General features: G+C 51.8%; 4 protein-coding genes across 4 annotated transcripts; 3 read left to right on the top strand and 1 right to left on the bottom strand.

Annotated features, from left to right (window-relative positions):
• Window positions 1–58: 58 nt before the first annotated feature.
• On the bottom strand, window positions 59–784 carry NECHADRAFT_77393 (uncharacterized protein; the record flags this gene model as incomplete). Its single annotated transcript, XM_003052391.1, has 1 exon — window positions 59–784. One exon carries the CDS (start codon window positions 782–784, stop codon window positions 59–61), a length of 726 nt encoding a protein of 241 aa, XP_003052437.1.
• A 653-nt stretch (window positions 785–1,437) lies between these two features.
• Window positions 1,438–3,835, top strand: NECHADRAFT_36703 (uncharacterized protein; the record flags this gene model as incomplete). The annotated part of the gene is made up of 2 exons (XM_003052855.1): window positions 1,438–3,652; window positions 3,705–3,835. 2 exons carry the CDS (start codon window positions 1,438–1,440, stop codon window positions 3,833–3,835), a joined length of 2,346 nt encoding a protein of 781 aa, XP_003052901.1.
• A 1,836-nt stretch (window positions 3,836–5,671) lies between these two features.
• On the top strand, window positions 5,672–10,155 carry NECHADRAFT_99495 (uncharacterized protein; the record flags this gene model as incomplete). Its single annotated transcript, XM_003052854.1, has 12 exons — window positions 5,672–5,779; window positions 5,861–5,908; window positions 6,024–6,044; window positions 6,113–6,434; window positions 6,495–7,262; window positions 7,401–7,607; window positions 7,769–7,953; window positions 8,009–8,298; window positions 8,384–8,764; window positions 9,251–9,301; window positions 9,504–9,686; window positions 9,749–10,155. Exons 4-12 carry the CDS (start codon window positions 6,123–6,125, stop codon window positions 10,153–10,155), a joined length of 2,784 nt encoding a protein of 927 aa, XP_003052900.1. The 5' UTR covers window positions 5,672–5,779; window positions 5,861–5,908; window positions 6,024–6,044; window positions 6,113–6,122.
• Window positions 10,156–10,825: 670 nt separating this feature from the next.
• On the top strand, window positions 10,826–14,709 carry NECHADRAFT_36603 (uncharacterized protein; the record flags this gene model as incomplete). Its single annotated transcript, XM_003052853.1, has 5 exons — window positions 10,826–11,311; window positions 11,360–11,781; window positions 11,840–12,329; window positions 12,405–13,418; window positions 13,474–14,709. Coding segments are annotated over 5 exons (3,648 nt in total), but the record flags the coding sequence as incomplete, so codon positions are not given.
• Between the last annotated feature and the right edge of the window lie 322 nt (window positions 14,710–15,031).

Below are 15,031 nucleotides of genomic sequence, written 5' to 3'. Positions count from 1 at the left end.
TACTTTAAAGGCCATGACAGGGTATATACTCTTTCGTTGATACGCACATCTTTTTGCTCTAACCACCCACCGTACCCTCTCTAGCATGTCTCTCCTTGAGTCTCTTCTCCTGCTTCATAAACTCCCTAATACCAACCGGCACACTTTCGTACAAGCCCTCGTCCCAAAAGTCCTTTGCGATCTTGGTGTCGCCGACTGCCGGCGCCGGTGCTGTCCAGTTGCTCTCTGACCCGCCACCGTCCGAGTCCATCGACCCCTCAACCTTTTGCAGAGCCACCTGCGCCTCGTTGTTCTTGAGTGACCACTCCTCCATTTCGTCGCGGAATCGGTCCCATACGCAGTTGACGCAGCCGCTCATGCAGCAGTTGTCGGGCTCCTCTGGCTTGGGGGGCACGAGGACGCCGGCTATCAATGTCGATTGCGCCTTTCGCGCGGCGAGGCGGTCGGCTTGCTCGATGGGTCCAAGTAGCCGAGAGCCAAATATGATCTTGACGCGTTCCTCTGGCGTCTGCGGCTGAGCTGCTGCTGCTGCTGTTGAGTCGGCTGGCTGCTTCTTCTCGGGCGGGAGGACCTCGGGGTCTGCGGAGTTTGGAGGATCTTCTGGCTTCTCCTGGGGTATCAAAGAGGGGTTGTTGAGTATTTGCTCGTAGTATGGGCCTAGCGGGGATCTTTGCGGCCACTCCTCTGCGGTCTGTCTCGGTACTGTACTTGCGAACTTTCGTGATGTCGTCGTGGCTGAGAAGAGAGGGCGTAACCTCGGCGCTAACCGGCCGGGAATCGACATGGCTGAAGGAGGGGAATCGCTCAACGTTCTATGATTTCGGCGATACTTGAAGGTGAGTAGCTGAAGAAGCGTGAGGTACAAGATTGGAATTGTATGGCAAAAAAAAGTTCGGTTTGGTTTGTAATTGCGGCTTAACGGGGACCGGGAAACATGGTGTTGAAGTCTCGGAAGTCCGTCATTTTTGCCTCGGACGTCATCGGCCGGGGTGTGCGCATCAAGGAGCAAGGGGTGGGCGGATGCAAGATTTGGGCGCTCCCGCTTCTCCGCGATTGGAGAAATGGTTATGTCAGCTGTGCCTGACTATCACCACGTGATACACGTCACATGCTTTCGCGTTGGCTTGTGATGGACAGAATTTGGAATTGACAGCTTCACGAGACGCGGCTGGTGACTTCAATCACAAGAAACAAGGCGTTTTTACTCTCTTTGCCACAAATCGCAGGTGCTTTTGTCATTCAATCTTTGACATCTGGTTTCGGTTCAGTGAACACAGCCTACCCTTTTCGGTAGGCGGTGAAGCCCACTTGGACGCGACAGGGCCAAGTAAACAAGAGCCAATGCGACAAGACCGAATATCGACAGGACTGAAGGATACCAACACGGACATGAATATTGTTTAAGGCGCTTCACAACAAAATCATCAATTTTTCGTCATGGAAGAGTCTGCGCCAAAGCGGCGGCGTACATCGCCTCGCACTTCACTCGAGATTGGAGGAACTCCGCCATCACCTGAACCCGCGTCACCGCGACGGAGACGTCCATCTTATGCATCACCGACAAAAGCGAGTCTTGCGCGTCACAATCCAGAAGTATTGGAGAGGAGAAGATCCAGATCACCAGAGAAGGCGGCAAATCCGACATTGCCTTCTTTGGACTTTGGAGTTGAGCAGAGTCCTTCAGAGGTTCTTGCAGCGCGCTTGGCCGGGAGTCGCTTGGTGAGCGATGCGCCGACACCAACGCGTCTTAATGAGGCGACACCTGGTTCGGGGAGGTCGCTACGCCGTGTTGGAGGTAGTTTGGGTGCTCCCGCCCGACGAACTCCTTCGAAGCTGAATCCGCGTCCAGCACCCGCGCCGGGGCCTGAAGATGAAGACTTTAATCCTTTCCGTGGCAAGATGCTGCGACGGTCACCACCTGCTGGAACATCTATGCCGGCTGATGAGCCTCCGGCTTCTATGCCTGAGCCCGAATTGCCGTCGATTGACGCTTCTTCACCACCTCAGCCTCCAGCTTCAATGCCTGAGCCTGAATTTCCATCGACGGATATTCCTTTTTCTGAACCCGAGGCTGGGACTCCTCGCTCGCCTGAAGAACCTTTAGCGCCAGATGTACCAACAGTACCCGCAGAGTTATCACCACCCAGGTCCCCGGTTGAGAGTCCGCCTCCTGTTGAATCCCGCTCACCGTCCGAATCCCCGCCTGGCCCTTTGCCTGAGCCAGATTCCCCAAGCCAATTTCTCGACCAAACCTCTCCCTCACCAGAAGACGACTCCCCCAGTCGGGTCCTTGAGCAGGCATCTTCCTCGCCCCAGCCTATCCCAGCTTCAATGCCCCAACCTGAGTTGCCATTGATGGTTCAACCCGATTCTCAAGAGGCAGCTCCATCCGCGTCACAGCCTGTACCAAAACTTCCGCCATCAGCACGCGATGCTGCCCTACGAAAAAGCTTTCGCAACAGCCCAATTCGATTCCGGGAGTTGTCTCAGCCAAGGGATTCGCCTCTGGCAAAGCCGCCATCACGACTTCTGGACAAGCCGAGAAAGAGCTTCCAGCGAGCTGGAGCATCTGCTAGAATCACAGAACACAGGCCCCCAGTTGAGGCGAATGCACCCGAAACCAGGAAACCCCGTCCTTTCGATCCAGACTCGGCCAAGAAGGCAGAGAGGGATGCTCTTTTGAACGAGATGGAAAAGCTCAAGAGGGATCTAGAGACTGCGCAAAAGGAAAATGAGCGGATTCGAGTGATGCAACAATCTGGTCGAGTGCTAGCCCCTTCGAACCAGGAGGCAGTTGTCGATCTTATTCAGCGCCAACATCTTTCGGAAGCTGACAAGGACCAGCCAGTGTCTCAACAACTCGTCCGGGCGGCATTAAACCCTACTGCTCTCCTACCTTTCGGCAAAGCTATTGCTCCTACACCTTCGGCACCTGTTGAGGATAAGCAGGCCGAGATCAAGTCACACCACCCTGTCTCACTCACAGCGGAAGAGGAGTTGGCTTATCTTGAGCTGTTCACTCCGTTTTCAATATCATCAAACATCGCTGTCATGCCCGTGGAAGCAGATCAACCCCTCAAGCAGCTTCATTCCATCACCTTTCGATCTCGGGAGATTCCTGGGGTTTTCACGGCGCGGATGGACATGGTTGTCAGCGCAACTAACCTGACCATCCTGGACCTCAACATGACAGCACTTGAGCCAGCCTCGAAGCCAGAATTGGGTCCTTTTGTTGAAAAGATCTGCACCGGCGACTGCAATCGATCCATGCAGCAGAACGTCGGTATCCTGTCTTGGGCCATGGGTGAATGGCTCCGTGTTGCCGTGGATAGGGCAGAGCTCTGGTGCCAACTGGAACACAGCCTTGGCTCCAAGGATGGTGTGTCGGAGGCTACGAGCCAGATGCGCGCACGCAAGTCAAGACGGAGAAAGGGCGATGAAGAGGATGAGGACTCTGGATTTACACCCGTAGAGTCGGTCGACAAGGCAGACCTTATCCGCTACATGGGCCAGCAATACTTTGACATCTCAATACCCCAAAACGACACTGACGACTCGGTCGTAGTGGTGCGGTTGGAATGGAAAACTGAGTTTGACTGGACGGGAGAGGCCGAAAGCAAGCTTGCGGTTTTGACAGGCGTTCCAGGGAAATGTGAGTGCATCAATTCATCACCTCTTGACCTTTCACTGACATGATATGATAGGGCACCAGATGGATGAGCGAGGGTCTCTTGGAAAGATCCCCAAGATTTTCAGTGAACTTGTTCATGGCGGAGAGAAACCGGAAACGGCGATACGGACAATTGTGGCTTTGGTTGCGGGCGAACAATCATGATAGAGGTTAGGGGCTAACATGGAATTCCACCATGAACGACTATAGACCAAGACGAGTTCTTATTGCGCGGGTCGCACACGAGAAGACGAGAAAGATACCAGAATATCGTAATTAATTTGTATTTTGGCCGTGGCGATGGCCTCGTGTGCCTACTGTATCGTACCCCCTTTTCCCTTCTATCCATTAAAGAAGTCCGGAGCGCAACGCCCGCAAAAAGCAGCTTAGTCGACAGTGACGCCCATCTTTCGCAATTCGGTCTTGGCCTGGTCAATCTCGGCCATGAGCTCCTTGTGCGCCTCCGGCACGTCGTTGAAGGTGAGGATGCCCCAGCCGAGGCGGAAGAGGAGGAATGCGCCAAAGGAGACGAGGGCCCAGAAGGGGAGCTATGATCCGCGTTAGATCGGGAGGTTTGCGGTTTTTTGGGGAGTGAGAAACGTACGACGGGGACGATCTGCTCCTGGATTAGAGGAGGGAGGGGGATGAGTTCGAGAAAGAGGGCGAGGTAGAGCTGTTTTGCGCCGATGGGTTAGTAAACATGTTTTTTTTTTTTTTGTATCGAGGGGTATTGAGAATGCGTACGGAGGAGACGAGGAGGGCGAGGGAGATGGTCTGCTGAGCGCGGGTCATTGTTGCGGTATTTGCTGTAGAAGCTTGAACGAGAGTTGAGAAGCGAAAAAGAAGGAGCGGGTGGTGATAAATGCGATGATGTCGATAGTCCAAATCTTGAGGAGACGTGTAAGTTGTCAGGGGTTTGGCGCGTTGGGTGGGAAATTTCGGATGACTAAGGTGGGGTGGTTAGGTAATCAGCCTCGGAGCCTTGGCGAGTCTCGGCTTGTTGACTCTCCTTGGTGATAGACTTGTAAGTGAGTTGTTTTCAATGGAAAGAATTAATAAAAAAGTGTTATGCGACATGATAACTATAAATGAGTCTTCATAGATATTATAATGCTATATTCCTATTTTTAGCATAGTAACTACTTGTTTCTCACAAGTGGTACCAGTTGGCGAAGAGGGACCACCGCCAGGGCCCTCAGCAGAGCCCCCCCTGTTAGAGTCAGGCTTAGAATGGCCCTCGATGTGGTTTCTGATTTCTCACGGGTTGAATGTATAATTTTACTTGGAGACATGTTCTTTTGACGTCATGGGAATCTGGTATCTGTTAACTCGAGACGATCTAGGCTGGCTGTCAGTCACTGAGGATATCCATATCAAGACGGCAGGCGAATGGGCACGTGGAATGCCTGTCATGAGTATGAGAGTCAACTAGTAGTTTGAAATGATCAAAATTGCGCTGGAAGCGCTGGAAGAAGATCGCGTCTCGGCAGATACCGGTCCAGGTGACGGAATGAGCTGGGGCAGCAGCACTAGGGATAATAGAATTACTAGGACGGCCACTTCGCTAGGGGAAGCCACTTTTGTTGATATGCTAATGCAAAAAGTCTTTGGTTGACTGACCAGATGCCGGCCTGGAGTTAGTGGAAAGGATGAAGGTTATCGCTGTTGTCATCGTGTACAACGAGTACAACAGTCTTTAGGAATCATCATCAGATATCAAAGGTGTAAACAGACGAAAAGAAACTTACTACCGTGAGTTAGCGGCTAACAACATCGTATGGAAAACAACTGTCGTGAAATCACCGCGTATCTAGTTGCAGAGACTCACTCCGCTAGTAGATAATCTAGCCTAGACTTAAAAGATGACTAACGGAGCACTGTACAAGATCCAAGAGATGGCCAAATCCGTCCTGAGCGGTTACCAAGAGTTATTTATGTCCTGGACCTCGATAGTTGACTCTTGCTACGGAGGCCCGAGGGCCCTATCACCCTGGAACACCAATGAGTCCGCGACCAACCTGCATGCTTCATCTGCAGTTCTCATTTGCCCTCATCAGCCACCTCACCGACAGCGCCCAGCACGAGAACCCCACTCATGTGCGGCAAGTGGTGAGGGTGAAAGATGAGACTGCCAATTGCGCAAATTGAATTGCGCAAATGCGCATCTCGACCTGTATACAATACAACCAGGCTGATGGTGCGCAAAGAGGCAAAAAGGCAAAGAGGCAACCACAAAATGTATCAGGCATAAAAGAGTGACCCGTCCTAGGAAAAATGGGAAAAACCCTCCATCTTCAGCTTTCAACCTCCTATAGCCTTTGCGTTTGCAACCGGTCTACACTCCTAGCTCTAGGCAACTTCAAATCACCTGAAGGTACGTAACCATCCAATTCCAAAAGGCACTTGCAAAGGGAGCTAAACTTGATTTTCTTTTTCTCGCAGCATTCACCAGATGGACGCCAACGATACAGCTGTGGCCAAAGTGCCCCCTTTGGTAGGTCACGGAAGTGAAAGTGCCGCAAGCGCGGAGTCCAAGAAACCCATGGCTTCCTCGGGTCCTCGTTCATCTTTGGCGCATTCCCTGGGGGAGAGCCAAACTCAAGAGGCCAATTACATTCCGGAAATGATCATCCCATGCACCTTTGTAGAACTGTCCAACTCTGCAGAACTGTTCACCTCTGCAGAACTGTTCAACTCTGGCGCCTACAGCAAAGTCTACCGAGTCGGTATTCATGAGGATTACTGGGATGACTGGTTCACCTCGGTATGTTAAGCACCCAACACTACCACAATGCCCACACTAATCATTGGAATACGCTGCCAGAGTGCTACACAACGCCCCGAATATTACGCCGTCAAGAAGTTGCACAGCAAAGATGAGGCGGCTTTTGTTCGCGAAGTCTCGGTGCTCCAGGAGCTCAACGAGTTTGCGCATCCTCACATCGTCCCGCTCCTCTCGTCCTTCAAGCTTGGCGACGAGCCCCATCTCATGTTCCCTTGGGCAGACTGCGATCTGAGCATGTTCTGGCGCCTGAATGCGAACCCAGAGCCTTCCGTCACTACAGTGCGATGGATGTTGAAGCAGCTCACGGGCCTTGCGGATGGCCTATCTCTTCTACATGGGTTCGAAAAAGGCAGAAAGGACCGACGATGGGATGGCCGGCATGGAGACATCAAACCGTCCAACATACTCGTCTTCCCACAGCCCTCGGACACAGCTAAGGACTCTATAGACAGGTATGCCCTGAAGCTCTGCGATTTCGGCCTGTCGTCCTTTCACAGGCGAGGAGTGGCGGATGCAACCCCCAGAGATCCAGAACTTTCACCCAAGCACACACCAGTCTACAGAGCGCCAGAGTTTGACTTGAAGCCTTGCGTCGTTGGGGAGTCTGCTGATATTTGGAGTCTTGGCTGCGTCTTCTTGGAGGCAGCCTCATGGCTTGTCGCGGGTGCCAATGGGCTCCAATGCCTCGCCTATTGCCGGGAAGATTCAGGATCCAGCGCGCCGAGTCATGATGCGTTCTTCAGCATGAGTTCTCTTACGGATGGCAACTGGGACAGTCAGCCTACTCTAAAGGCTCAAGTTTGTGACGTTAGTATCCCCAGAGCGTCCAAGGTTTTTATGCGTCGAGGTGTTGATGTTTTAGGTTGACAGTGGATGACCTTGCTTCGAAACCATCCGCACTCGAGTGATTTCATCGATGATCTGCTAGATCTTATTACGCGGCAGATGCTCGTTGTCGAAAGCAGTAATCCTCCGCGGCAGAGATCATCGTCTCAGGAAGTGTGTGAGGCACTTGTTCGGCTACTCGAAAAGCTTGGAGCCGACGAGAACTATGCCTCGCCTCGCTGCGCGAACTGCGCCCATCATCCTGAAGACTATATCGGGCGCCCTGGTGATAATCAGTGTCCAACACACGGAGATGTGCTGAAAATGGTTAGGACCCCCTTCTTCCCTAGCCGAACAAGCCGTGGACTCTTGGTCACTCACGAGTAGTGTGTTGTTTTACGACTTACACCTAGACATAGGCCCGCCCTGTCTCTCATGCATCGACCGCGGTACTTCAAATGGCTTGGCTGACTGTTGCTGTCTCACAGGCACCTTCGAAGCGGAGCCACGACGGCAAGAGAAAGCGACAAGAGACGTACGCACCGGACGATAAGGAGAAGAGCGCAGCATTTGCGCAACCGCAGCGCTTGCTTGCGTGCCCATTCTACAAAGCAGGAATGCCCATGGGGCGGGCATGCATGGGACCTGGCTGGGAGTCAGCCCATCGGATGAAGTGCGTTTGTGCCCGAGCCTGGCTAACCTCTTGTTGCTAACGGCCCTTCTCACAGGGAGCATCTGCTTCGCCCCCATACTCCGAAGAGCTTTAGGGACCCTTCGGGCTGCCCTCGATGTCTTGAGGGTTTTAAGACGAAAGAACTGCTGGCACAGCATTTGCGCCAAGAACCGCAGTGCCTCATCAAGGCGCCGGAGATCATCGCTGGACAATTGACGCTTGAGCAAGCGGCAAACTTACGATCGACTAGGAAGAAGTCGGACATGAGCGAGGAAGACAGGTGGTTTGAGATATACCAGATCCTATTTCCCGGTCATGATCTGAGCACGATGAATCTGACTCCATGTAAGTCTTTCGATCGTTTTCCCTTTTCTCGAATCGGTAGACATGCTATGTTGATCGTGATGCTAACAGGATGGCGCCGAACCAGACCACGAGATGACTGTGTCATCCGTTGATACTCTCAGCACGCAGAGCTCGACTGTGGCTGAGATCAGAACCTACTACCAGCAGTCGCTTCAGGAGAAGATGCAGAAGATGGAAGCTGAGTTCAGGGCCATGGGATTTGACCCGGAGACGTCCAAGACCCTGGCGGCCAAGTTCCACCAGGATCAGCTCAAATCACTCCAGGAGTTCGAGGACAACAAGCTCAAGGTAACCTACGACATTGGTGTGGGCGGCAGCGACTCCAAGGCGCACGCGACTCCGGGCAGACTCATCGATCCCGCTGGGGCGTTCGATTTCGACCCATATTTTGGGGTGCCTGGGGGAAGCGGGGAGGACGAACTGGACTTCATGCTGCCCTTCAAGAGTTAGTTAGAGGCTCTGCCCTCCGAACTGCTTTGTAGGTGTGGCCCAGTCCTGGGGCGTACAATTACTTTCACTATTACAAGTCCATTTCCACCCATGATATATCACTTTTCGTCGTGTACCTAGGAGAGGCTCGATGAATTGGATATTGTCGGCTAGATGGCTTAGAGATTTTAAAAGCCATCTTAGGACTTTTTCTATGACTTGATATTTGACGCATGTATTCCTAACTCACAAGGCTTGGCAATACGTTCTCAAACTTGCATTAATCTCCAACTCGGTACGAGGCAGTCAGTGGCAAACAATGTGTGGATTACCTGCGCCGTAGGGGAAGTTACAGGATGACAAATCTCAGTTAAAGTTAATCCACAACTGCCAGGATTATACGAGCAGTGGTTATAACAGAATTAGGCAATAGGAAGGAGATGTGACTCACCACTGAAAACAAGTCAATGCACTCGTCTAATTAGCTTACGACTTCTTTTAGTGACTCAGAGAACTGAAAAGCTCCTCCTGTACCTTGTTAAGATAGAAATAGGTACTTGAAAGCTATCCAGCCCTCTTCTCAAGTTATGGCCACAACCCTAGTCACTCCTCACCAATGCCCATTCGCAACGCGACAAAAGAAGATATACCGGCCGCCGGGGCCGTTGCTGCAGCGGCATACATCGACGATGAGCAGGATGCCTTCATGTTCCCTGGCCGCAAGAAGCACCCTCAGTGATATTTGAAAACAAAAGAGAGCATTGTTCGCCATGGCATGAACGACCCGACTGCAACTGTAATTGTTGCTGTCCTTGAGGAGGGAGACCAATGTTGGAGCGGAAAGCCTGACATTGTTGGCTTTTGTATCTGGTTTGGAGAGAATGGCGACGAGGAGACTGATAAGGACGAGGGCATTGAGAAAAAGGCCTTGCTATCGAGTGAGTTTTGGTGCTGTTCTCTAACACCAATGTTTGTGGACATGGCTGATACCGCTGATCAGGAATAAAAACCTTCATCTCTGGTTCTGAAGTTTTTCAATACGCATCCGACCTAATAGATCCACTGGTATCAGCCCAGAATGCCGCCATCATGGCTCGCACATGCCGCCTCCCATCCTCAAATCATTACTTTTGCGACAGAATCGACAGCCTACCTCAGTACGGGATCATGGACATTGCCGTGCACCCCGACTTTCAGTGTCGCGGCGTCGCGCGAAGGCTTGTCGAGTGGGGGATCAACAAGGCCAAGGAGGAAGCCGTACCCATCGAGCTCTCTGCTACGCCCGAGGGGTCGGGACTGTACGCCAAGCTGGGTTTTAAGAAGGTTGGCGTTTGGAGATGGAGGCCGGGTATGGAAGGGAGTGATGGTAAGGGTGGATGGGATATCATGAGGTGGCAGCCAGAATAGTGACGTTCATCGTGGTCGGGTTATTTTTGTCACGTTTAGTGATTCCCCAGACCTTGCACAGAAACCTGACCAGAAAAATAAACCAAAGTCTCACTCCTTCGCGACTATCAAGGCTTGAGCTTGGGCAAATGTAACGCCTAACTACCTTGTTCGCCACTCTTGTACACTGAGGGGCTGCTTCACCACTAGGAAGACAGTCTCTAGAAGCGCACCCCTGCAAGAAGGCAACCAGGAGGCAGTTAAGCGCCTGTTTTCTCTGAACATGCATCTAGCTCAGCCACCACGACGCAGTGGGGGCACATAACCAAAGAGAAGGCGTATTGCGATTGGAGAACGCCTTGGGAGCCCATTCTGCTTAAGCGCAAGACAGGGCATGCATGCTGGACTGTCAAGGCTGCCTTTCAGCTAGACCACTGTCAGGCTGACTTGGATCCTACATCTTCGCAACCACAATCATGTCTGACGATGAACTCGCTGGAAAATCATGGTACTGCTTTGCTGGGTGTCGCTCGCGGCGTTCAACGAGGTCAGAACTAAGACGCGGCGATTCTAGGATCGTGGAATTTCCGCAGAGTAGGTGGACAAGAATGAATGCTTGGTGTCGGTCTAACAAAGTTGAATTGTAGAGACACCTTCACCTTCGGCTCAAAGCCATCAGTCGACCAGGTTGATGGCTCCTTCCCAAGCAACTTCCAATGCTCGCAACTCTGCACCTTCCTTCACCAATGCTCCTGTCACCTCAACCTCGGCATTGCCATCATCTGTCATCGCCAAGACTGCCTCATCAACGCCAACACCAATTGACAAGAGAGTCAAAGGCGCCGATGCCACCTTTCAAGACCTTTGGGATGCCGCGCTTGAAAAGGCCAGAGATTCCGAGGAGGACCAGCATGTCTCCAAGATCATTGACACATTCGCAACCAAGGCCATTGAAGATACTGGCAACAAATCTTTGGGCGCTCAAGAGTTGGCCACCATAATCAAAGACGAGATGGAGCATGAGATCAACAGTCAATACCATGACAACAACACGTCTCGTTTTGTCAAGCAAGTTGTCTCGACCCTTACCAAGTTTGCAGTCCTCGGCGACGTTGCCGTGAGCGTTGACCCTGTTCACGCTGCTCTCCCATGGGCTGCAGTGCGACTTGTTCTCATGGTACGTGTTCCGTGTGCCCATAGCAATGCATCTCTAACATTTGTAAAGACAGTCACCGCAGGGAGCGAATTGAGAGAAAAGCTTCTTGGTGGCCTTGCCAGAGTCACTTCGCTGTTCCTCCAGTGCAGCATGTATCAGCGCATCTACCTGCATTCTGATCTGGACACGGCGTCTGCTCTTCCCGCGGACATTCTCGACCATCTCAAGACAGCAATCGTTGAATCCTATTCCAGCTCTTTACGATTCCTCGGCTTTTCGGTTTATCAACAACGACAAAATGGCAGATTTGTCAAGGCGCCGTTTCAGCTTGGAGATGCGGCAAACTATTTAGGGGATATGGATCAATCTGGAGGACAGCTCAGCCAAGCTGGGGATATGTGCGAAAGGTTTTGTAACTTTCACGGTCGAACAACGATCCAGGATGTCCTACAGCTTGTCAGCGACCTTCGCAAGACGTTACAGGAGCCACCGTAAGTTTTAGATGCCTTTCGCTCACACAACGACTGCGATTCTGACACCACATTCTAGCAAGATCGTCTACCACATGTACCAGGAGGGCCTCTTATCCAAACTCCCCACAGTAGGCGCCGCTTTTGATCATTTTGACAACCAGGCAGATGTTGCTTGCCACCCCAACACTCGAGTTGAGCTTCTCAAGACGATATATGAATGGAATCATGACACCGAAAGCCCCAGGGTTTTCTGGCTGCAAGGCTTAGCTGGTACTGGCAAGTCCACCATTTCCCATACCGTGGCTCGAGACTTGAGAGGGGATGCACTTGGTGCTAGCTTCTTCTTCAAGAGGGGTGATGGTGAACGCGATAACGCGAGACATCTGTTCACCACAATCGCATACCAGCTTGCTCGTAAGCTGCCATCGCTGTGTAAGCATATCTGCGATGCAATCGAGAACGATCCTCGGATGGTTGAGGGATATCTGAGTGTTCAGTTCCAAGGACTGATCCTCGGCCCTCTGAAAAAGCTTCAAGACCAAGGGTTCACCAGGACGCTACTGGTCGTGATTGACGCACTCGACGAGTGTGAGCAGGAGATGCACCGGGAAGCAATTATTGATCTTTTGACCAAAAGCCAGCTAAGGAATCTCAAGGTATTTGTGACGAGCAGGCCCGAGTTCGACATTCGAAAACAATTCAGCTACGCCAATGGAACTTATCGCGATCTGGTGCTTCATCGTGTGGATCAACACATTGTCGAGCATGACATACGCGTGGTGCTGGAATACCACATGTCCAAGTTCACTCGCGAGCACAATCAGGTCAACAGCCAGGACTCCCATCTTACTGATGACTGGCCTGGAAGCGAGAGACTTGAAAGACTCGTTAGAATGTGTGCTCCACTGTTCATCTCCGTCGCAACATTTCTCCGGCTACTTCGACTTTGGCCAGAGGGGCCAGATACTATCGTCAACTTTTTCCTCGAAAACCCGGCAACGTCAACGTCAGAGTACGGAAAGCTCTACTACCCCGTATTGAGCCGAATGATGGAACTTGTTCCCTGTTTCTATCGAGACAGGTTCAGGGTCACCTTTAAGCAAGTGATAGGGTCCATCATCCTTCTTTCAAACCCGCTGGGAGCATTGCCCCTGTCACGCCTGTTGAAAATCTCGGTGCAGGAAGTTGATGGTCAGCTCCGTTATCTCCGCTCAGTTCTTGATTTGCCGGATGACAGTTCCCCCATGAGTCCCATAAGGCTTTTTCATTTATCTTTCAGAGATTTCCTAGTCCATGAGTCCGACGCCGGCGAGTTCCAAATTGAAGAGGCCAAAGCCCATCAGCGACTTGCCGCTCAGTGCCTTGATGTCCTGTCAGGAGCACTAAAGACAAACATTTGTGGCCTCAGATATCCAGCAAGTCAACGCGATGTTCTTGATCAGGATTCAATCTCAGTATACTTCCCGCCAGAAGCACAATACGCATCTATCGCCTGGGTCTTCCATGTGAGTGCAGGCGAACGCATGATCAAAGACGGAAGTCCAGTCCACCAGTTCATGTTGAAATACTTGCTCAATTGGCTTGAGTCTTTGAGTATCATGGGCAAGCTCTCTGAGGCTTCCAGACTGATTGATGACCTACAGCGGGCCACTGATGTAAGTAATCTTCCCTGCTGATTCTTTTCAGCCATCGACCTAACACGCACCTCAGTCTAAAGATGGCGTCGATATGTCCAAATTCCTTCATGATGCCAAACGCTTTGTTTTTTCATTCGGAAGCATGGCCGATAGATCACCGTTGCAACTATATTCGTCAGCCCTCGTCTTTTCTCCAACAGCGAGTCTTGTCCGGCAAACATTCAAGACGCAAATCCCTGAGTGGATAAAGCAATTGCCTCTCGTGGAGTCCGACTGGAGCGCCTGCCTATACGAAGTCAATGTTGACCGTGTTTACAGAGGCGGCGTTATGTTCTTGCCTAATGGCTGGATTGCAGTCATATCGGGGCAAAGTGTCAAGATCTTGGACCCAGCAAGCGGCACCTGCATCCATACACTCTCTGGCCATGGAAATTTCATCACCGCATTGGCCCTTTTGCAGGACGGGAGACTCGCATCCGCCTCATTAGATGGGACTGTTAAAACCTGGGACCCCAAGTATGGCGAGTGTTGGGGAACCTGTCCTGTGCCCAACGCCGAGCAAGTCAGTTGTATGGCGTTTTCGGCTGATGGTCATCACCTCTCATTGGTGACAAAGGAGCAAAAGGGCAACCTGGTTGAATCACATACTGGAAACTTGTTGCAGCATTTCGACCTTTGGGAGGGTCGAGATACTGGTCATGCAATCAAAACTGAACAGTTTTCTCGGGATGGAAAATGGCTCGCGCTGAGCAGAACCAAAAGGATCAAACTATTCGACTGGGAGTCATGGAAGGATACCAAGCCGCGGTATCTCACAAGCCCTCAACGTGCCATCTCAAGAATGGAGTTTTCGGCGGACGGCAACTTGCTGTACTCAGCCTCATACGACAACACGGTTGTGATGTGGGAAACTGCAACAGGTCAATGCCTACGCATGCTTCAATTCCCTTGCACAGCTATGACGGCACTGGCCTGTTCAAAAGATCGAGTGGCTGTAGGCTCAAGACGTGGCAACGTTGTCATATTGGATCTCGAGAAGGGAGCAAAACCCCAAAGTGTGGCGGGTCACGTACAAGGCATCGACTCCCTCGCCTTCTCCCCAGATGGAGAATTACTCGCCTCATCTACGAATGGGTCGTCGGCCAGGATCTGGGATCTGACCGTCACGACGTCCGAAACAGGTGAAGGCCATGTCGAACCTGTCAGGGAGATTGCCTTTGCATCCAACTCCAAACTTGTCGTGTCGTCTGACCTTGTGCACAAGATAATAATCTGGGATGCGTTGCATGGCACTCGCAAGAATCAGCTGACTTTCAAGAACCTGGCTGCAGTGGCCACGGCAGAAAAGGCACCACTGTTGGGGGTGGGCTTGATAGGCGAGGTCCACATCATCAACCTGGACTCGATGTCTAGGATACAGACGGTGGTAACAAGCCTCAGTCGTGTCCGGGCCCTGGAGCTCTCATCCGATGGAACACGACTTGCAGCGGTTTCATCAGCTAGCGAAGGTGATGAAGGGCGATCTGTGATTCAGATATGGGACACGGAAAACCCAGATGCAGGACATGTCAAAATATTACCAATCGATGACACCCAACAAGTGAGTGCCGTCGCCTTGTCACCAGACGGCG

This window comes from Fusarium vanettenii (assembly GCF_000151355.1).
Source record: "Fusarium vanettenii 77-13-4 chromosome 3 genomic scaffold NECHAsca_2_chr3_3_0, whole genome shotgun sequence".
In the NCBI taxonomy this organism is placed as follows: domain Eukaryota; kingdom Fungi; phylum Ascomycota; class Sordariomycetes; order Hypocreales; family Nectriaceae; genus Fusarium; species Fusarium vanettenii.
The sequence above is the reverse complement of the archived record's forward strand: the minus strand, read 5'-3'. Positions and strand labels throughout refer to the sequence as shown.